Raw genomic sequence first — 22,917 nt, 5'->3', positions numbered from 1 at the left:
AAACAAACAAACAAACAAACAAAAAACAAACAAAAAAAACTTCATTTTAAAGGAATTCCTGTTGCTTCCCAGGAAAGAAGATATATACATATATATATTTTTTTGAGACGGAGTTTCGCTCTTGTTGCCCAGGTTGGAGTGCAGCGGTACGATCTCTGCTCACTACCATCTCCGCCTCCCGGGTTCAAGCGATTCTCCTGCCTCAGCCTCCCGAGTAGCTGGGATTACAGGCACACGCCATCACGCCCGGCTAATTTTGTATTTTTAGTGGAGACAGGGTTTCTCCATGTTGGTCAGGCTGGTCTTGAACTCTTGACCTCAGGTGATCCGCCTTCCTCGGCCTCCCAAAGTGCTGGGATTCCAGGCGTGAGTCACTGCGCCCGGCCGAAAGAAGGTATTTTAAGAAAATATTTTTCAAGAGGAAGAAAGGACAGGGTTATAAATGTATCTTTTAAATTGCTCTTGATATTTAGAATAAACTGTTGCATAACAGGTAAGCAAAATCTATGGGAAGATTGATTTAATTTTCCTCTTACCTGTAAAACTTTACCATGGACCACAGATCCAAGGACTCCCGAACACAGTCTTGGAGTTAAGCCTGTGAACAACCCACGCCTCCCATCGATACTGGCAATGTGCTGAGCTAGGAACACAAGACAGAGATGTAGTCAAGTTCTGGTCAAGAGAAACGGATATACAATTTGAAAGAAACAAGCTTTCTATATATTTTCTTTCAGTAACAACTCCTGCCTATCACAGTCCTCAATGTCATCCAAACCCAAACAAAGACACTTACCATAACTAAAGAGACCAGGAAGCTGACACACTTGCCGCCCAAAAATATTTCGTCCTATTGTTGGAGGAAGAGGCTCATAACCCACCTTTAAAAACAATGGAATATATCAATATTAAAGCAGTATTTCCAGAAATGTCTTGCTTGCAAGGTCTTGAATAAAGAACAAAATTTTGCTTATTTGTAAACACAAGTAAAAACGCAGCATATGTTTTCCACGGCAATGATGAAGCATCATTCTTGTAGGTTTTTCTTTTGTTGGTAATACTGAGTTCAATAAACTCCAAGTTTCGTTTTGGTTCAAATTCTATGACGTATACCATGTAGCTGAAATAGGCTAATATCAAACTGAAAAAGAAGGGAACTTTTGTGTTAGGAAAGCTACAGTTTACTAAGGGTGCTCAAAAATACCTTCTAAATAAAATTTAAGGCATATTTTATATTTGAACAAAATGAGAAGACATCCATCACGCCAGCATCAGCTGCATACTTGGCAACCTAGACAAAACACTCAAAAGGCAAATGCAGATATAGCTGGATAATTCACTTAGGAAAGAATTACAAGCTAACTTCATGTTAGAAGAACAGGCTGTCGGTCAGGCGCAGTGGCTCATGCCTGTAATCCCAGCACTTTGGGAGGCCGAGGGGGACGGGTCACATGAGGTCAGGAGTTCGAGACCAGCCTGGCCAACATGGTGAAACCCTGTCTCTACTAAAAATAAAAAATCAGCCGGGCGTAGTGGCGGGCACCTGTAATCTCAGCTACTTGGGAGGCTGAGGCAGGAGAATCACTTGAACCCGGGAGGCATAGGTTGCAGTGAGCTGAGATTGTGCCACTGCACTCCAGCCCAGGCCGACAACAGTGAGACTCTGTCTCAAAAACAAACAAACAAACAAAAAAAAAGGTTGTCATTAACAGCTAATGAAGGCCATTTTATATAGTTAATGATTACCATGGTCTTTGTACCATATACTCAGGATTTTTAACACTACAGATACTCGAGAGAATGAATGTTGTAGGACATAGTTTTGATTATTGTTGTGACTCTTAATCTGTCCTATTAAGTAACTCCTGGGCTGGCGTGGTAGCTCACGCATGTAATCCCAGCACTTTGGGGGGCCAAGGTGGGCGGATCACCCGAGGTCAGAAGTTCAAGACCAGTCTGGTCAACATGGTGAAACCCCGTCTCTACTAAAAATACAAAAATTAGCCAGGTGTGGTGGCGGGCACCTGTAATCCCAGCTACCCAGGAGGCTAAGGCCGGAGAGTCGCTTGAACCTGGGAGGCGGAGGTTGCAGTGAGCCGAGATTGTGCCATTGCATGCCAGTCTAGGTGACAAGAGCAAAACTCCATATCAAAAATAAATAAACAAATAAATAACTCCTGTCTGAGGTCCCCGAATAGTGCTACCAAGTAACCATTTTCATTTTTATTTAGTTACTTATTTATTTTTTGGAGACAGAATTTTGCTCTTGTCACCCAGGCTGGAGTGCAGTGGCATGATCTAGGTCACCACCTCCTAGGTTCAAGCGATTATCATACCTCAGCCTCCTGAGTAGCTGGGATTACAGGCACCCACCACCACACCCAGCTAAGTTTTGTATTTTCAGTAGAAAAGGGGTTGTGCTTTGTTGGCCAGGCTAGTCTTGAACTCCTGACCTCAGGTGAACCGCCTGTTTCAGGCTCCCAAGGTGTTGGGATTTATAGGCGTGAGCCACCGTGCCCAGCCCAAGTAACTATTTTTAAAACTGAGCATTTGGGAATTTCACCAAAACTCCTGGGCTACTTGGCAACACATAGATGTTGTGAAATCAGAATTAAGGATATTCAAAGTTTTTGGGGCAAGAGCTCTGAACATCACTAGAAAACCCCATCTCCCAGAGAAGTACTGAGTAGTGGGTTCTTTTTTGTTTTGTTTCTCTGAGGCTGAGTCTTGCTCTGTCGCCCAGGCCAGAGTACAATGGCGCGATCTTGGCTTACTGCAACCTCCACCTCCTGGGTTCAAGTGATTCTCCTGCCTCAGCTTCCCGAGTAGCTGGAATTACATGCACGCACCACCGCACCTGGATATATCTTGTATTTTTAGTAGAGACGGGGTTTCACCATGTCGGTTAGGCTGGTCTCGAACATCGACCTCGTGATCTGCCTGCCTCGGCCTCCCAAAGTGCTGGGATTACAGACACGAGCCAACGCGCCCGGGCCCAAGGGTTCTTACTAGATATACTGCAACATGCTGTCATCTCAAATGCTATCTAGCCCCAAATGTGCCAATTCCGTTTTAGATGTTACAGTACATTCTAATCAGTCTTTGTTCTAGGTGCAAATCATTTATTTGCAATAGCCTTTAACGTATGGAATCTGAATTCACACGGGTCTACGCAGCAAGAAATAATCTGGATTCCCAACAACTCAAGAATAAGAAATGTGGCCCTCTCTAGTGTCTTGCCTAATTTTTACAGAAAAGTAGACGGCAAGACAGGGGTTCTAAAAACTGTTCCATTCCTAGGCACAGTGCATGAGGGAATTATGTCAATTCTCGGTAAAAGCATATAAAAAAGAATGACCTGCCCGTTACAGGGATATTCAGGAAAGGAACTGGAAACACTAAGTCTATCACTTACTTGGCCTACCTGCATGTGAATATAAAATACCATGTAATAATTATTTGACAGTAGATTAGAAACTAACTCCCATGTTTAAACTCGCTAAAACTCCGCTTCACTAATTTCCAGCTCTGACCAAGTGATTTTCATTGTCAGGAGCCACATGGGCCGCTGCTGGAAAGCGCTCAAAGCATCCTTCCGAAATCTGACAGAGCAACCCCTTCACTAACACTTCTGAATGAGCTCCTTGTGTTTCTCTGGGTATCTGGTACGAAAACCTCGGAACAGAAAAGCAGTAGTAACAGTAGCATAACAAGAAAAAAAAAGGAATAAAAAATAAAATGTTGGTTCCCACCTAACTTCACATTTGTCTTCAACTGAGTATTTCGTGTCTTGCGTCTGAGATTTTGGGGGGAGGAGCGGTGAATGTGAATTTCGGAGGGGCGAGAGGGAGGGTTCGGAAGCCCTTGGTGGCGACCGGCCAGGATCCACCTCAGGGAAGAAGAACCAAAGTTCAGAGGATCCGCCGGGCAGGGCAGGGCAGGGCAGGGTGGCGGTTGGCTAAGGGAGGAGTGGGCCTCAACGCTGGGCTGCGGGGCGAGGGCTCAGAGAGGCCCCCAAGAGGAGCCGCGGGACTGAGGAAGCTGTCCCTGCAGGGAGGGAAAGGGCAGCGGAGGAGCAGCAGCATCTTGGGAGAATGAAGGGCCCGCAAGGCTGAGCCGATCCTCAGGCGCCCTGAGCAGCAGCGACCGAACGGGGCGCCAGGAGGGGTAGGGAGCGGCGACGCCTCATACCTGGATGAGCACTTTCACGTACATAAGCGGCTGGGACAGGATGGTGAGACCGGAGGTCAGGAGCACCTGACTGGCCGCGTCCGCCATGATGGCACCCGCGGACGGACAGACAGACTGAGCCACCAAGCGACCCGGTGAGCCGGTCCTGGGTCACGTGCCAGGGCCGCCGGTTTCACTGGCCCGCCCGCGGCGCGCGCGCACGCACACACCAGCACGCGCCTCTCCGCCCAGTCCCCGCCCCCACTCCCGCCCGGAGAAACGGCAGGCGCTCGCGAGGGGGCGCTGGGGTCGGGGCGGAACTTACGGTACAGAGGCGCATGCGTTCTGCCGGGAGCTCGTTCTCCGGGAATGACGGTTTCTCTCGCACATGCGCGTTCAGGCCGCAAGTGTCCGGAAACAGAAGAAAGGGAGTGGCAGTGGGGGAGTGTGACCCTGACGGCAAAGGCAAGGTCAGAGGACTGAAAAGAAATGGAAAAGGATTCTTCGTTATGCTTCACCTCTACACTTGCCTTTTGAGCATCATCAACATAGGGTTCAAAAGATATTCAGCATCAGAACCGTAACAGTCTAGTGGCTGACAAACTCTAAGTACAGCAAATAATCCGCTAGCGAGTGGCTCTTCATTCATTTATTCGTTTAATTAATGTTATATTCTCAGAAAAACCTCTGACCATTCTAAAATTACCTCCCCCTTTTCTTTTTCTTTTTTGAGACAGAGTCTCGCTCTGTCACCCAGGCTGGAGTGCAGTGGCGTGATCTCAGCTCCACTGCAACCTTTGCCTCCCGGGTTCAAGCAATTTTCTGGCCTCAGCCTCCCTAGTAGCTGCGATTACAGGCACACGCCACCACACCCGGCTAATTTTTGTCTTTTTAGGAGAGACAGGGTTTCACGATATTGGCCGGGCTGGTCTCAAACTCCTGACCTCGTGATTCACCCACCTTGGCCTTCCAAAGTGCTGGGATTACAGGAGTGAGCCATCGCGCCTGGCCACCTCCCTCTTATTTTCTCCCACATTGTCCCCCGTCGTAGCATTATCAACTGAAATTGTGTCTCCTCCACTGGAATGGAAGCTCCATGAGTTCAGGAACCGTGACAGCCTTTGTTCACGGTTGTGTTTTCAGTGCCCAGCACATACAAGGTGCTCAATATTTATTGCACAAGTAAGCAAATACTTCAGTGCCTACCAGTCTACAGGCTATCAGAGGCAAAAGTGAAAAAGGCATTGTCCCTGCTCCTTCACCCCAGCTCATGTGTTCTATCAAACAACATTTGGTCAATCTGAGCTTGGAGCAGAATGAAGTACCGCAGGGAAAAGACTTGGATTTGGATCCTGGCTTTTCCACTGCATCCATTTGTCATTTTAGCTTCTTTAATTTCCAGTTTTTGTATCTAAATCTAACACTACTGTCTAACTCTCAGGGTTATTATGAGCATTAAGTGAAGTTGTGCATAGGAAAGGATTTTTTAAAAAACTGTATATTGAAATACAGATGTTTGGCTGGGCACGGTGGCTCACACCTGTAACCCCAACACTTTAGGAGGCCGAGTTGGGTGGATCACCTGAGGTCAGGAGTTCAAGACCAGCCTGACCAACATGGTGAAACCCCATCTGTACTAAAAATACAAAAATTAGCTGGGCATGATGGCAGGTGCCTGTAATCCCAGCTACTTGGGAGGCTGAGGCAGGAGAATCTCTTGAACCCGGGAGGTGGAGGCTGCAGTGAGCCTCATACCATTGCACTCCAGCCTGGGCGATAGGGCGAGACTCCGTCTCAAAAAAATAAACAAATAAAAAATAAAGTTGTAAGAAACAAGTTGCTTCTAACTGAATCTAGAAACATAAAGCTGAGCCAGAGAGACTATTTAGCAGGGGATTCTTTTTTTTTTTTTTTGAGACAGGGTCTCTCTTCATCACGCAAGTTGGAGTGCAGTGGTATAATCTCGGCTCACTGCAACCTCCACCTCCTGGGCTCAAGCAATCCTCCTACCTCAGTCTCCCAATTAGCCGGGACCACAGGTGTGCACCACCATGCCCAGCTACTTTTTGTATTTTTAGTAGAGATGGGGGTCTCGGCATGTTGCCCCAGGCTGGTCTCAAACTCTTGAACTCAAGTGATCCACCTGCCTTCCAAAGTGCTGGGATTACAGGTGTGAGTCACCACATCTGGTTGGATTCTTTATTCTTGGATTTGTGCACTGATGGTGCCAAATAATATTGCCTTGTCCCACTGATGCTAGTGAGCACAGGAGGCACAGAGCCTCTTGCCAGGGGTGGGTGGTTGGGGGATTCAGTCTGCTCCACGATGTTTTCCAATGGTGCAAGGCAGAAGCTGCTGATGGGGTTTTGGTAAGAATCTGCAGAGAATAGGTAACATAACTGAAGTCAGCAGTATAGATAAGGTAAGGGGTGCTATGTACAGCTGCCTAGGCTGTGCACTGCATAACTGAGTGGGGTCAGTGACAAAGACTATGATCTGAATGGCATTCCCTGATACAGTTCAGTATGGTGACCCTAAGATGGGTTATATTTGGTGACCCATATTGCAGTCGTGAGAGGAATAACAGAAGTCAAAAGGGGCAGAATTAATCGGGAAGGAAACAGAACTAGAAAAGCATGTCATTGAATTCAAGAGAAAAGTTTGGAAAAAGAAAGGATAGTCAATATATCAGAAGCTTCCAAGAGGTCAATAATGAAGCCCAGAAGCTGCGCGTGGTGGCTCACACCTGTAATCCCAGCACTTTGGGAGGCTGCGGGTGGATCACCTGAGGTTGCAAGTTCAAGACCAGCCTGACTGGCTGGGCACAGTGGCTCACGCCTGTAATCCCAGCACTTTGGGAGGCTGAGGCGAGCGGATTGTGAGGTCAGGAGATCGAGACCATCCTGGCTAACCCGGTGAAACTCCGTCTCTACTAAAAATACAAAAAATTAGCCAGGTGTGGTGGTGGGCGCCTGTAGTCCCAGCTCCTTGGGAGGCTGAGGCAGGAGAATGGTGTAAACCCAGGAGGCAGAGGTTGCAGTGAGCTGAGATCATGCCACTGCACTCCAGCCTGGGTGACAGAGCGAGACTCTGTCTCAAAAAAAAGACCAGCCTGACCAACATGGAGATACCCCGTCTCTACTAAAAAAATTAGCCAGGCGTGGTGACGCATGCCTGTAATCCCAGCTACTTGGGAGGCTGAGGCAGGAGAATCGCTTGAATCTGGGAGGTGGAGGTTGCAGTGAGCTGAGATCATGCCATTGCACTCCAGCCTGGGCAACAAGAGCGAAACTTCATCTCAAAAAAAAAAAAAAAGAAGAAGCCCAGGGAAGGCTGATGAATTTACCAGTTAAAAGCCTCTGGGAGCAGGGCACATGCCTGTAATTCCAGCACTTGGGTGGATTGCTTTGAGCTCAGGAGTTTGAGACCAGCCTGGGCAACATGGTGAAAACCCGTCTCTGCAAAAAAGAAAAAAAATTATTTGAGCATGGTGACCTGCACCTGTAGTCCCAGCTTTTTAGGAGGCTGAGGCATTGCTCAAGCCTGGGAAGCGGAAGTTACAGTGAACCGAGATTGTGCCACTGTACTCCAGCCTGGGGGACAGAGTAAGACCCTGTCTTGAAGGAAAAAAAAAAGTCTCCTGGACTGAGAGGCAGTCTGACTTGGGAGAGAGATCATGTAATTGTCCAGTGGGTTCTTCCTGCCTGCTGCACAGACAAAATCAGTTCACTGAGGCTGTGGTGTTACAGTAAAGAAAGAGTTTAATTAACACAGTGCGGGCCATGAGGAAGAACTTAAACTCAAATCACTCTTCCCGAGGGCTCAGAGGTGAGGGTTTTTCAAGGATGCTTTGGTGGGCAGGGGACTCAGGAATGGGGAATGTTGATTGGTTGGGGATGAACTCATAGGGGTATAGAAAGCGGTCCTCGACAACCTCTGGATGGAGGCCACAGGACCAGATGTCACGAGTGGTGGGTCTGAGTGGAGTCGATAGCCAGAAATACAGAAGTCTAAAAAACATCTCAAAAAGCCAATATTAGATTCTATGTTAGTGATGTTATCTCTGCCAGGTATGATGGTTTACGTCTATAATCCCAGTATTTCAGGAGGCAGAGGTGGGAGGATAGTTTGAGACCTGCCTGGGCAAGACAGGTCTCAGCAAGACCCAATTTTCCACAAAAAGGAGAAAAATAAAAAGACCATAAAAACCCAAGTAATTGAAAAATGTCACAAAAGGCCAACCTTAAGTGGTACAATAGTGATGTTATCTATAGGAGTAATTGGGAAAGTTACTCCTGTATCTTGTGATCGCCAGAATAATGACTGGCTATCATTTAACTGGGCCTGTATCTTAGCAAAATTCAAGTCCCTCTCATAATCCTAACCTGGTCCAAGGCTGTCCAGGCTGGTCTTGAACTTCTGTGCTCAAGCGACCCTCCCCCCTCGGCCTCCCAAAGCGCTGGGATTACAGGCATGAACCGCTGTACCCAGCCAGCATATATTTATTGTATTTATTTTGCTTTATAGGAAGACCTGAGTTCAAGCAGCCATCTGCTTGGATGAGGTTGTGATACAAGGGTCTTACCAAAGACCCAGATTCTTTCCATCCCTGTGTTCTTCATCCTTAGGCTGGTAGCAAAATAGTTTTGAGCCTCACATGCAGCATTGACAGAGGAAGAAGAGAGAAGGTTTTTTTGTTTTTTGGAGACGGAGTTTCACTCTTGTCGCCCAGGCTACAGTGCAATGGTGTGACCTTGGCTTACTGCAACCTCTGCCTCCTGGGTTCAAGCGATTCTCCTGCCTCAGCCTCCCAAGTCGCTGGGATTACAGGTGCTCAACACCCAGCTAATTTTTGTTATTTTTAGTAGAGACAGGGTTTTGCCATGTTGGTCAGTCTGGTCTCGAACTCCCAACCTCAGGTGATCTGCCCACCTCAGCCTCTGAAAGTGCTGGGATTACAGGTATGAGTCACCGCATCCGGCCTTCAAGAAGGTGTCATTTTTAAAATAGTTCTCTCTTTTTTGGCACACCGAAGCTCATCACAAAATGGCTTTTTGGTTTTTTTTTTGAGACGGAGTCTCACGCTGTTGCCCAGGCTGGAGTGGAATGGCAGGATCTTGGCTCACTGCAACCTCTGCTCCCAGATTCAAGCGATTCTCCTGCCTCTGCCTCTTAAGTAGCTGGGACTACAGGAATGAGCCACCACGCTAGGCTAATTTTTTGTATTTTTAGTAGAGATGGGGTTTCACCGTGTTGGCCAAGATGGTCTCGATCTCCCGACCTTGTGATACGCCCACCTCGGCCTCCCAAAGTGCTGGGATTACAGGCTTGAGCCACCGCGCCTGGCCCTCAAAATGGCTCTTTTTGGAGGAAGAAACCTTTTCTCAGAAACCTCCCCAGCAGAATTCTCATGAATAACTGGACAGAAGTGAGTCACCCACCACCACCTAAACCAATGATTGGCTTAGACTAGTGGTTCTCAACAGGGTTAATTTTGGCCCTCACAGGATATTTATCAAAGTCTGCATTAGGGCTTCAAAACCAATACCTCAAAATGTATGGTATTTTGACATACTGAACTGAAAAAGCCTCAAGGTCTCCCTGGCTTTCATCCTCCAAAACCTTTATCCTGGCCGGGCACAGTGGCTCACGCCTGTAATCCCAGCACTTTAGGAGGCCTAGGCAGGAGGATTGTTTGACTCCAGCAGTTCAAAACCAGCCTGGGCAACATAGTGACACCCTGTCTCTACAAAAAAATAGAAAAAATAGGCTGGGCACGGTGGCTTATGCCTGTAATCCCAACACTTTGGGAGGCTGAGGCGGGTGGGTCACGAAGTCAGAAGACCGAGAACATCCTGGTTAATGCGGTGAAACCCCATCTCTACAAAAATACAAAAAAATTAGCCAGGCGCGGTGGTGGGCGCCTGTAGTCCCAGCTACTCAGGAGGCTGAGGCAGGAGAATGGCGTGAACCCGGGAGGCGGAGCCTGCAGTGAGCTGAGATTGTGCCACTGCACTCCAGTCTGGGCAACAGAGCAAGACTCTGTCTTAAAAAAAAAAAAAAAAAGAAGAAGAAGAAGAAGAAAAAATTAACTGGACTTGGTGGTGTGTGCTTGTAGTCCCAGTGACTCAGGAGGCTGAGGTGGAAAGATTGCCAGGGAGGTCGAAGCTTCAGTGAGCCATGATCATGCCACTGCACTCCAGCCTGGGCAAGAGAGCAAGACTGTCTCAAAACAAGAACAAATTCTTCTTCCCCCTCCTATAACCTGTTTTTCTAGAATGGTATATTAGCTTCTGAACCACCTAGAGGGATGGACAATCACTCTGTGATTCACACCATGCTAATGTCAATAAATTTCTATGCCTTTTGTTTTTCCAGTTAATCTGCCTTTTTCGAGTTGATTTTTCAGCAAAACTTCAGAGGGAAAAGGAGCTTTCCCTTGACCCCTACATCTGGAGACATCAGTACTATACTTGTGGAGAAATCCTGTCCTGCCTAAGGATCTGGGTTGCTTGGGAGCCAACCACAATATCTACGAAAGGAAGGGAGGTCCTGACAGCTGAGGTTCTTGCGTTCTTTCCACCAACTTGTTCAATTTGTCTTAGAATGACTGAAAAGTGTCACCCAGCTAAGGGGATAGGCAAACTGTCTTTGCTGGCCTTACATTTTCCTCCTGTCTTTCCCAAGGTTCCTACGGCGTATCTAAAACTGTTGTCTTGCCAGGCGCAGTGGCTCACGTCTATAATCTCAGCACTTTGGGAGGCCAAGGTGGGCAGATCACCTGACCTCAGGAGTTCGAGACCAGCCTGGCCAACATAGTGAAACCTTGTCTCTACTAAAATACAAAAAAATTTTAGCTGGGCATGGTGGCACACGCCTGCAGTCTGAGCTACTCAGGAGGTGGAGGCAGAAGAATCGCTTGAACCCAGGAGGCGGAAGTTGTGTTGAGCCGAGATCAAGTCACTGCACTCCAGCTTGGGCGACAGAGTGAGACTCTGTCTCCAAAAATCAATAAATAATAAAAAATAAAACTGTTATCTTGGATGTAAAACGGTTCCTTAGAGAGAACATACTTTATAAAGTATAGTTCCCCTGCATAGTGTCAGGAGAAGCCCATCTCTTTTGCACAAAATCTGTGTGCTTTAGAGATTTATTTTCAAATATCTCAGCTTGGGATCCATATTTGGAAAGTGTTTTCCCCTTTCCTTTTCAAAATAGCAAACTTTTCTGGTTTGGCTAGGGCTCCACTAGCCTTTCGACTTCACTTTCCTACCTTTGCTCTCCAGAGAAGTCTGACAAAGGACGTGTTACCTGGCAGTACAGTCAGAGACACTGTCTTTGGATTCCAATCCTGAGAACTGGAGGAAAGGCAAAAACCATTCTCCTTCTTAGCATCAGTCCTGGTTTTCTTTTCTTTTCTTTCTTTTTTTTTTTTTTTTTTTTGAGACAGTTTTGCTCTTGTTGTCCAGGCTAGAGTGCAATGGTATGATCTGGGCCCACCACAGCCTCCACCTCCTGGGTTCAAGCGATTCTCCTGCCTCAGCCTCCTGAGTAGCTGGGATTACAGGCATGAGCCACCACACCTGGCTAATTTTGTACTTTTAGGAGACATGAGGTTTTCTCCAGGTTGGTGAGGCTGCTCTCGAACTCCCGACCTCAGGTGATCCGCCTGCCTCGGCCTCCCAAAGTCCTGGGATTACAGTCGTGAGCCACAGTGCCCAGCCTCAGTCCTTGTTTTCAACACAGACTTAGGATCTCCCACAGGACACTGGGGCACCTTAAGTCTTATTTTGCCAAAGGTGCAAATGATGCCACCCTTCTTTATGCCCTGGCCTTATGAAGTGTGTGGTTTATTTCTTTAGTACTCCCTGACCAGTTTCCAGAATGGACCTCAGTGATCTCATTTTCAAAATATATATATATATTTTTTTGTAATAACATTTTTTTTTTGAGATGGAGTCTTGCTCTGTTGTCCAGGCTGGAGTGCAGTGGCGCAATCTCAGCTCGTCACAACCTCCACCTCTGGGTTCAAGTGATTCTCCCGCCTCAGCCTCCTGAGTAGCTGGGACTACAGGTGTGTGCCACCATGCCCGGCTAATTTTTGTATTTTTAGTAGAAACATGGTTTCACTATGTTGGCCAGGCTGGTCTCGAACTCCTGACCTCCTGACCTCGTGACCCACCCACTTGGCCTCCCAAAGTGCTGGGATTACAGCTGTGAGCCACTGCACCTGGTCTATTTTTTTGTAATATTTAAGTGCTGTTAATTCCTTCTGTGCTGTGACATATTACCACAAACTTAGTGGGTTAAAACAACACACATTTATTATCATACCATTATGGAGGTCAGAAATCTGAAATGAATATTTATTTTTTCTTTTTTTGAGATGGAGTCTCACTCTGTCGCCCAGGCTGGAGTGCAGTGGCACGATCTCAGCTCACTGCAACCTCCACCTCCTGGGTTCAAGCAATTCTCCTGCCTCAGCCACCTGAGTAGCTGGGATTACAGGCGTACAGGACCACACCTGGCTAATTTTTGTATTTTTACTGGAGAGAGGGTTTCACCATGTTGGCCAGCCTGGTCTCGAACTCCTAGGCTCAAGCAATCCTCCCACCTCAGCCTCCCAAAGTCCTGGGATTATAGGCATGAGCCACTGCACCCAGCCTGAAGTGAGTGTTTTTTTTTTTTTGATGGAGTTTCGCTCTGTCACCCAGTCTGGAGTGCAGTGGCGCAATCTCAGTTTACTGCAACCTCTGCCTCCTGAGTTCAAGTGATTCTCCTGCCTCAGCCTCCCGAGTAGCTGGGATTACAGGGGCCTGCCACCATGCCTGGCTAATTTTTGTATTTTTAGTAGAGACGGGGTTTCGCCATTTTGGCCGGGCTTATCTTGAACTCCAGACCTTACGTGATCCACCCGACTTGGCCTCCCAAAGTCTGGGATTACAGGCATAAGCCTCCATGCCTGGTCTGAAATGAGTCTTAAAGGGTTAAAATCAAGGTGTTGCCAAGGCATTATTCATACTTCTGCAGTTTCCAGAGGAGAAACTGTGTCTTTCCCTTTTCAAGCTTCCAGAGGCCATCTGCATTCCTTGGCTTCTGGCCACTTCCTCCACCTTCAAAGGGCATCAGTTCAACCTTTTCTGTCTTCATGATAGAGGCAGGAGGCAGACAAATGCCTGGGCATATAGGGAAGGGTCCTTAGTGAAAACCCCACCTTCAAGCCTGAAACAGCCTGAAGGCCAAAAGACTGGACTGCTGGTCGCAGATGAAACCTGCAACCCTCAGGGAGATCTTCTGTCCTTGTTTGCTCGCCCTTTCCCTATTGATTCTCTCTGAATAATGCCTTTTAACCAATTGAATGTTGCCTTTTCTGATACTACCCATGGCTTGTGTGGGCATGCCCAAATGCGCACTGGGGGATCAGGATGGAGCTACTAGGATTTCCTGCCGTATGCTGGGGAGGAGCCTCGCCTCTTCCGCTCATGTATGGGAGCCCTGGTATTCAGTTGTGAAGTGGAAACCTTTTTGTAGGACCCCTCTCTTTGCTGAACACTTTCCCTTCATTTAATAAATTCTGTTCTATTCTTCAGTGTGGCCACATGCCTAATTTTTCCTGGTCGTGAGACAAGAACTCGGATTTAGCTGAACTAAAGAGCATAAATCCTGCATAATTCACATGTCCTTTTTCTGAGTCTGATCTTCCTGCCTCCCTTTTATAAAGACCCTTATGCCCAACTGGTTATAAATGAGGGTTTCCACAGTCCTCTCCTAAGGTTTGATAATTTGCTAGTGTAAACAAAATAAAACCCCTGATATAGTCTGGACATTTACCCCTGCCCAAATGTCATGTTGAATTATGACTGTGGATGCTGGAGGTGCAGCCTGGCAAGAGGTGTTGGGATCCTGCAGGAGGATCCCTCATGGCTTGGTGCTGTTTTCATGATAGTTGAGTCCTCACGAGAGCACGAGAGCTGGTCATTTAAAAGTATGTGACACCTCCCCTCTCCCTCTCTCAGTCCTGCTTTTGCTATGTGATGTGCCTGCTCCTCCTTCACCTTCCTACATGATTGTAAGCTCCCTGAGGCTTCCCTGGAAGCTGAGCAGATGCCAGCATCATGCTTCCTGTAAAGCCTGCAGAGCTGAGCCAATTAAACCTCTTCTTTTTTTTTTTTTTTTGAGACAGAGTTTCACTCTTGTTGCCCAGGCTGGAGTGCAATGGCACCATTTCAGCTCACCGCCACCTCCGCCTCCCCAGTTCAAGCGATTCTTCTGCCTTAGTAGAGATGCGGTTTCACCATGTTGGTCAGCCTGGTCTCGAACTCCTGACCTCATGATCCACCCGCCTCGGCCTCCCAAAGTGCTGGGATTACAGGCATGAGCCACCATGCCCAGCTTATCTAGCACCTTTTAAAAGTCTGAGTAGGAAACATTTGCCACCTATTGCCTCTAAGGGTGGCCACCTATGAGACTTCATCTACATAATAAGAACTTTTATTCCAGATCTCTTTATATAATAACTCTTTCAACCAGTTGCCAATCAGAAAATCTTTGAATCCACTTATGACCTGGAAGCACTTCCTCCTCCCCACTTTGAGTTGTCCTGCTTTTCTGGACCAATGTGTACCCCACATTTTGTTGTTGTTGTTGTTGTTGTTGAGACAGTCTTGCTCTGTTGCCCAGGCGGAGTGCAGTGGTGTGATCTTGGCTCACTGCAGTTTTCACCTCCCGGGTTCAAGTGATTCTCATGCCTCAACCTCCCAAGTAGCTGGGACTACAGGCACGTGCCACCATGCCCAGCTAATGTTTTGCATTTTAGTAGAGACAAGGTTTGGCCATGTTGGCCAGGCTGGTCTCACACTCCTGGCCTCAAGCAATCCTCCCATCTCGGCTTCCCAAATTGTTGGGATTACAGGCATAAGCCACTGAGCCGGCACTCCATATGTATTGATTGATGTCTGCATGTAACTTCTGTCCCCCTAATATTAAGCTGTAATGCAACCATCTTGGGCACATGTGGCTGTGAACCACATAAGGACCTCCTGAGGCTGTGTCATGGTCCTCACATTTGGCTCAGAATACATCTCTTCAAATACTACATAGAGTTTGGCTCTTTTTGTCAACACTAGAATGGTTTGCAGAACTTAGGAAGACGCTATTTATTTATTTTTTTGAGACAGAGTCTCACTCTGTCACCTAGGCTGCAGTGCAATGGCGCGATCTCGGCTCACTGCAACTTCTGCATCCTGGATTAAAGCGATTCTCCTGCCTCAGCCTCTGAAGTAGCTGGGATTACAGGCATGCACCACCATGGCTGGCTAATTTTTGTATTTTTGTAGAGATGGTTTTCTCCATGTTGGTCAGGCTGGTCTTGAACTCCCGACCTCAGGTGATCTGCCTGCCTTGGCCTCCCAAAGTGCTGGTATTACAGGCGTGAGTCACTGTGCCCAGCCCAAACCTCTTCTTTATGAACTACCCAGTCTCAAGTTATTTCTTTTTCTTTCTTTTTTTTTTTTTTTTGAGACAGAGTCTCGCTCTGTTGCCCAGGCTTGAGTGCAGTGGCGTGATCTTCACTCACTGCACCTTCCACCTCCTGCCACCACGCCTGACTAATTTTTGTATTTTTAGTAGGGACGGGGGTTTCACTATGTTGGCCAGGCTGATCTCGAACTCCTAACCTCTTGATCTACCCACCTTGGCCTCCCAAAGTGCTGGGATTACAGGTGTGAGCCACTGTGTCCAGCCTGTGCTTTTAAAATATTTATTTATTCACAACTGATCAGAAGGCATGTTCTTTTTTTTTTTTTTTTTGATATGAAGTCTTGCTCTTGTCACCCAGGCTGGAGTGCAATGGTGTGATCTCGGCTCGCCACAACCTCCACCTCCCAGGTTCAAGCGATTCTCCTGCCTCAGCCTCCCGAGTAGCTGAGATTACGGGCAACTGTCACTACGCCCAGCTAATTTTTGTATTTTTAGTAAAGACGGGTTTCACAATGTTGGCCAGGCTGGTCTTGAACTCCTGACCTCAGGCTATACGCCCACCTGGGTCTCCCAAAGTGCTGGAATTACAGGTGTGAGCCACGGTGCCCGGACTGCATGTTCTTTCTTTAAATATGGGAGAAGCCTAGCATGTTTTGAGGCCACAGAGAAGTTGCTGGTAGGGAGGGAGAAAGACAAGAGGGGGTAAAGCAATGCAGAAAGTTTGGGAAGATAAAGTAGAGAGACTGAATTGAAGCATAAGGTGGAGAGAGCAAAGCTGGGCACTTTTTTTCTCTAAGAACAAAGAAAAGAGGGTGGGTGTGGTGGCTCACACCTGCAATCCCAGCACCTTTGGAGGCCGAGGTAGGCAGATCACTTGAGGTCAGGAATTCAAGATCAGACTGGCCAACATGGTGAAACCCTGTCTCTACTGAAAATACCTAAATTAGCCAGGCATGGTGGCACGTGGCTGTAATCACAACTACTTGGGAGGCTGAGGCATAAGAATCACTTGAACCTCGGAGGCGGAAGAAGCAGTGAGCGGAGATGTTGCCATTGCACTCCAGCCTGGGTGACAGAGCAAAACTGTCTGAAAAAAATACAATAAAGGAACGGAATGGAAGTAAAGGTGGACAAGAGTGATGCCAGCTCACCACTCCTGAGTGCTTTCTATGTGTAGAGCACTCTACTAAGTGCGTTATGTACATTTTCTTGTCCAGTCCTCCCAACAGTTCTGAAAAGTGGGTCTTGTTTGTATTCTCATTTTACAGATGAGGAAATTGAATCTTTGAGAGGTCATAAAGCCTAAGGTCATAAAGCTATGCAGTCAGACTTTGAACCCAGGCATCCTGATGCCAGAGTCTAGATTCTTTTTGGCAGAATGTTCCTTATTTTGGTTTCGTCTGATGCTTTTTCATGATTAGATTCAAGGTATGCATTTCCAACCAGAATACTACTTAAGTGATGTGTTCGTCTCAGGCTTTCCATCAGAGGGCACACAACAATTGTTGCCCCTAAACAATCACACGGTTAAGGTGGTGTCCAATTGCCCCATTATACAATCACTACTTTTTCCCTTCCGACTAATAAGCAATCTGAGTGGAGACACTTTAAAACCATGCAAATATCTTGCTCCTCAAGTTTTCTCCTAAATTTTGCATCCACAGGTACTTCTTGCCTGATCCATTTTACTACAATAATTGCAAAATAATGAATTCCCAGTTGCAGCACTCCTCCTACATTCACCATCAACCTCAGCTTCATGCTTCTTAAGCAAGAGCCCTCTTCCTCTCTTTCTCTCTCATTGATAAGAACTCATGATTCTTATTTTTCAGTGGGTTATAATTTCAATGGGTTAATGTCCTTAAGCATTTTGGTGCCTAATATCCCAGATTTGGCCAGTGGGAGCTCCTTCAAGTTAGTTCCTTTATCCTGTGACATGCCTCCAGCACTTTTTTACTTTTTGACATAACACAATGTTTCAGGCTCCTCATCTCATATCTACATTGCCCCAGACATTTCTCTGATGAACCCTGATTTCTTTTAGTGAGGATTATATTAGAGACCAAGATCTCAGTGCAAAATGTTCTTATTGCCAATGGGATGTATTTGATTTTAACCCTTTTTAGCAGATAGAGCTGAATACACATACATACATTATCTACATATATGAATATGCATACACACATGCACATATATACTTGTGTATACATACATATGTATGTTCAGACATATACATGTTTCAGAAATCATGAGTTCTGGCCAGGTGTGGTGGCTCATGCCTATAATACCAGCACTTTGGGAGGCTGAAGCAGGTGGAGTTCTGACATCAGGAGTTCAAGACCAGCCCGGCCAACATGATGAAACCCCACCTCTACTAAAAATACAAAAAAAAAAAAAAAAAAAAATTAGCCGGGCGTGGTGGTGGGCGCCTGTAATCCCAGCTACTTGGGAGGCTGAGGCAGGAGAATCACTTGAATCCAGGAGGTGGAAGTTGCAGTGAGCCGAGATGGCACCATTGCACTCCAGCCTGGGCAACAAGAGCAAAACTCCATCTCAAAAAAAAGAAAAGAAAAGAAAAGAAATAATGAGTTCTTGGCTTTTAACAACACCAACACATTTACTCATTTATTCAAGCATATAATATGTCTAAAATGTTTCAGAATTGATTTGCCAATGCCATTACATAAACAAACCTACCAAAGAGACTTAAGAATTTGTTTGAAGTTATCTTCCCGCCCCAGCCTCACGGGAGCCTAGCTTCTGAACCAGTCTTGACTAGTATGACTGTTTGCTGGGAGGAAGGTGGCAGCAGAGAGGGAGCACAATACTTGAAATGGAGGTGTGAAATAGCCATGGAAGGGGAAAGGTGTGGGACCTTCAGTTTCAGAAGCAGAAGATAAATTTCCAAGGCTGGAGGAGACACTTGTGTGCTGGCCCAGGTCCACTCAATGGAATATTTTCCTGAAGCCATCTTAGCAGCCTGAGTACAGTAGAGAAGACAGATGGCTGGGATGGCTGGCTGATCCAAAGTTGGGGAACTACCAGGTGGATGTGGCAGAAGGACAGAGGGTGAGGATACTGAGGTGCTGGCAAGAGAGTGGTTGACGTCATGAACCCTGGAGTCTGGGCTGAATTGGGGAAGAAATGAAGCCAAGAGAAAGGGAATGACTGGAGCTGTGAAGGGGTTTATTCATGTGATTTCTGGTCACTAAATCCAATAATCTAGGAATAGGCAGTTCAGGGGGCTATGAGGAGAGAGAGCACATATCTTTATTTATTTATTTATTTTATGTATTTATTTATTTATTTATTCGAGACTGCGTTTTGCTCTTGTTGCTCATGCTGTAGTGCAATGACGCGATTTCGGCTCACCAAAACCTCTGCCTCCCGGGTTTAAGCGATTCTCCTGCCTCAACCTCCTGACTAGCTGGGATTACAGGCATGCACCACCATGCCCCACTAATTTTTTGTATTTTTAGTAAAGACAGGGTTTCTCCATGTTGGTCAGGCTGGTCTCGAACTCCCAACCTCAGGTGATCCGCCTGCCTCGGCCTCCCAAAGTGCTGGGATTACAGGCGTGAGCCCCCCACACCCGGCCGGCATGTATCAAAATTGGTTAGCAACAAGATGAGAAGAACTGTACTCAGAGCAACCAAAGAGATCTTTTCCCCAAAGACCAGAGATTGAGGGAGAGAAGACCTAGCTGGCTCAGGCTGAAGAGGGAAACTGTTTAAACCACATTATCGCAATGTATGATCAACAGCTAAGAGTAGTGATCAAATGAAGGGACCTTAGAGATCATTTCACCTGGATGGGCACTTCACTTTTAAGGTCAGGAAATAAAAGTTCAGAGCTGTTAAGCAACTGCCCCATGCCCCAGCCCCAGCCTCCGTGGGATTCAAACTCAGGTGTTCTAAATGCCATGTTGGTGGCTCTTTAATGCACTACAATGTTCTGAACCTAGCAAAACATCTGACTGGTTTGTTTTGCCTACTAGTCTTTGTTCTCCATCTAGATTTTAAACACAGGGGCAGAGTGGAATCTTATGCATCAGTGCATTCTCCATAGTTCCTAAGTCAGTCACTGCTCAATGCATCATTTTTTTCTTTGAGAAGGACTCTTGCTCTGTCACCCAGACTGGAGTGCAGTGGCATAACCTCGGCTCACTGCAACCTCCACCTCTTGGGTTCAAGCAATTCTCTGCCTCAGCCTCCTGAGTAGCTGGGATTACAGGCCCCTGCCACCACACCCGGCTAATTTTTGCGTTTTTAGTAGAGATGGGGGTTTCACCATCTTGGCCAGGCTGGTCTTGAACTCCTGACCTCCTGATCTACCCACCTCGGCCTCCCAAAGTGCTGGGATTACAAGCATGAGCCACCACTCCTGGTCTTTTTTTTTTTTTTTTTTTAAGACAGAGTCTCACTCTGTGACCCAGGCTGGAGTACAGTGGCGTGATCTCAGTTCACTGCAACCTCCTGGGCTAAAGCGATCCTCCCACCCCAGCCTCCAGGGTAGCTGGGACTACAGGCATGTGCCACCACACCCGGCTATTTTTGTATTTTTTTGCTAGAGACAGGGTTTCACCACATTGCCAAGACTGGTCTTGTATAGCTGGGCTCAAGGGATCCATGTTGGCCAGGCTGGTTTCGAACTCCTGGCCTCAACTGACCCACCCGCCTCAGCCTTCCAAAGGTGTAAGCCACTGCACCTGGCTTAATTTCTGAACAACTTTCAAACAAGGTTTGCTTTTGGGACTTGTCCTTTAAGGATATCCTTGTAGGGATAAAAAGTGGGGTTTTGGCTGGGTGCTTTCTAGATACTTAAAATGCTGACTAATAGTTTTAGGACATAAGTAAGGTGTGGCATAGGAGAAGGCCGTGTGCAAACGCCCTATATAAAGAGTATGGGGGCCGGGTGTGGTGGCTCATGCCTGTAATCCCAGCACTTTGGGAGGCCGAGGTGGGCGGATCGCGAGGTCAGGAGTTCGAGACCAGCCTGGCCAACATGGTAAAACTCGGTCTCTACGAAAAACAGAAAAATTAGCTGGGTGTGGCGGTGGCACCTGTAATCCCAGCTACTCAGGAGGCTGAGGCAGGAGAATTGCTTGAACTAGGGAGGTGAAGTTTGCAGTGAGCCAAGACTGCTCCACTGCACTCTAACCTGGGTGACAGAGCAAGACTCCATCTCAAAAAAAAAGAGCATCTAGGAACTCTCTGTACTCTCTGCTCAATTTATCTGTAAATCTAACTGTTTTAAAATATTTTAAAAATACTCCTACACTAGGATTGCAATAAAATTTGTGTTGTCATGTGGTTCTAATCACTAGTAATCCAGGTAGTGATGGTGGCTGAAAGTTTAAAAGTGATAATGGGCCGGGTGCGGTGGCTCAAGCCTGTAATCCCAGCACTTTGGGAGGCCGAGACGGGCGGATCACAAGGTCAGGAGATCAAGACCATCCTGGCTAACCCGGTGAAACCTCGTCTTTACTTAAAAATACAAAAAAACTAGCCGGGCAAGGTGGCGGGCGCCTGTAGTCCCAGCTACTCGGGAGGCTGAGGCAGGAGAAAGGCGTAAACCCGGGAGGAGGAGCTTGCAGTGAGCTGAGATCCGGCCACTGCACTCCAGCCTGGGTGACAGAGCAAGACTCCATCTCAAAAAAATAAATAAATAAATAAATAAAATAAAAGTGATAATGAAAAATGTGCTAGAAAACTTTCAATCCCATGTGACAGAAAAAAAGTAGTCAAAATAGGGTTCCTAGCATGAGCTGGAGTGACCCCCCCCTTTAAATGACTCCAGTGTGTTGACATGACAGGCTGCAGCTGGCCGACTTTGCTTGGTGCTCAGGACAGGCTATTGGAAAGAAAAGGCGGATAAAAAATATCTGTTCACATAAAATTATGCAGTTAACCAATCAGAGGAAACAACTGGTTAGAGAGAAAGCATTTTAATCATCAGGCTAAAAAATTTACAAAACCTCGTTGAACATAAGATACGCAACATTAAATTCTGGGTAATACATGCATGCATTGTGATTTCTGTGTGGGAATGCCTCATTCTGAGCAAACCTGACATACAACAGTAGGACTGACCGTCCCTGGAAAGCTTTGACACAACACTTTTTTTTTTATATAGCACATTCCCAAAATGCGTTTAACATAGAGTTTCATTTTTCAAAATTGATTTGCACATAATTTTAGAGAGAATTATCTATTGGTTAAAATGAGGTATATCTGTCCTGCCATGAAGTGTGCCATGAGAACACACTTCAGTTTCTCTAAAGCATTTTTATACACCATAATAAAATTTCATTTTATGAAAAAATAGTTGAATTCATGAGGTATGCATCTTGACCACATGCCCACAGTGTAAGTACCAAGTGTAAGGTCAGTGCATGATGAGTGCACAATACAGTATACCACGAGTAAATGCAGTTCCCAGTCATACATCTCCCCCATTACAAAATGTGTCTAATCTCAAAATCCCCGACGAAGTCCTTGTGTGCACAACCCAGGCTCACCTACGGGTATGTGTATATGTGCAAGGATGGGTATGCCACCATGGCAGCACAGTCTCTCTTTGTGGCAGGATATCTGCTCTGAGGCCAGTTTGGCTTCATACCTGGAGCTGGCTCTTGGCTGGAGTTTATGGTTCTCTTTGGAGAGCATGATACTGTAAAGCCTGGCTTCTTATTCTGTGCAAATAAGATTTTAAAAAGTTGAATTCACTTTATTTTGCCATTTCTAAAGATGTAGTTAGGGCTGGGGTTGGCTTTACAAGGAGTCAGTGAGAAGTATTTGCATTTCTTCCCCGAATACAAAAGTAGCTGACACTGTTATAGAACAGAGGTGAATTGAGCCTTTGTCCTGGTCCCTCAGTCAAATCAAGGTCAACATCAGAAACATTTTTTTTTTGAGGTGGAGTCTTGCTCTGTTGCTCAGGCTGGAGTGCAGTGGTCCAATCTCAGCTCACTGCAACCTCTGCCTCCTGGGCTTGAGCAATTCTCCTGCCTCAGCCTCCTGAGTAGCTGGGACTACAGGCATGTGCCACCACACCCGGCTATTTTTGTTTATTAGTAGAGACGGGGTTTCGCCATTTTGCCCAGGCTGGTCTCAAACTCCTGACCTCAAGTGATCCTCCTGCCTTGGCCTCCCAAAGTGCTGGGATTACAGGTGTGAGCCACTGTGCCTGGTCACCCAAAGTGTTGGGATTACAGGCGTGGGCCACTGTGCCTGGTCACCCAAAGTGCTGGGATTACAGGCGTGGGCC

General features: G+C 46.7%; 2 protein-coding genes across 7 annotated transcripts in view; both read right to left on the bottom strand.

The window, feature by feature from the left end:
- The window catches only part of MTCH2 (mitochondrial carrier 2), a 32,509-nt gene extending 28,047 nt beyond the window's left edge, over positions 1 to 4,462 (bottom strand). Inside the window, exons 1-3 of one of the 2 annotated variants that reach the window (XM_026454103.1) lie at positions 4,192 to 4,462; positions 797 to 881; positions 537 to 643 (exon numbers count right to left, since the gene is read on the bottom strand). In XM_026454103.1, the coding sequence (XP_026309888.1) occupies positions 537 to 643; positions 797 to 881; positions 4,192 to 4,278 (279 nt within the window). In that variant the 5' untranslated portion in view covers positions 4,279 to 4,462. The remainder of the gene's footprint in view (positions 1 to 536; positions 644 to 796; positions 882 to 4,191) is intronic. The other variant, XM_026454102.2, reaches the window with a different exon arrangement.
- AGBL2 (ATP/GTP binding protein like 2) overlaps positions 592 to 22,917 on the bottom strand; it is a 77,946-nt gene continuing 55,620 nt past the window's right edge. For 4 of the 5 annotated variants that reach the window (XM_026454097.1, XM_026454100.1, XM_026454099.1 and 1 more), the window contains one exon: positions 21,580 to 22,342. In XM_026454097.1, the coding sequence (XP_026309882.1) occupies positions 22,169 to 22,342 (174 nt within the window). In that variant the 3' untranslated portion in view covers positions 21,580 to 22,168. Of the gene's footprint in view, positions 644 to 796; positions 882 to 3,752; positions 3,890 to 4,495; positions 4,650 to 21,579; positions 22,343 to 22,917 lie in introns of those variants that run through there. The other variant, XM_026454098.1, reaches the window with a different exon arrangement.

This window comes from Piliocolobus tephrosceles, chromosome 13, assembly GCF_002776525.5.
Source record: "Piliocolobus tephrosceles isolate RC106 chromosome 13, ASM277652v3, whole genome shotgun sequence".
Lineage (NCBI taxonomy): Eukaryota > Metazoa > Chordata > Mammalia > Primates > Cercopithecidae > Piliocolobus > Piliocolobus tephrosceles.
The sequence above is the reverse complement of the archived record's forward strand: the minus strand, read 5'-3'. Positions and strand labels throughout refer to the sequence as shown.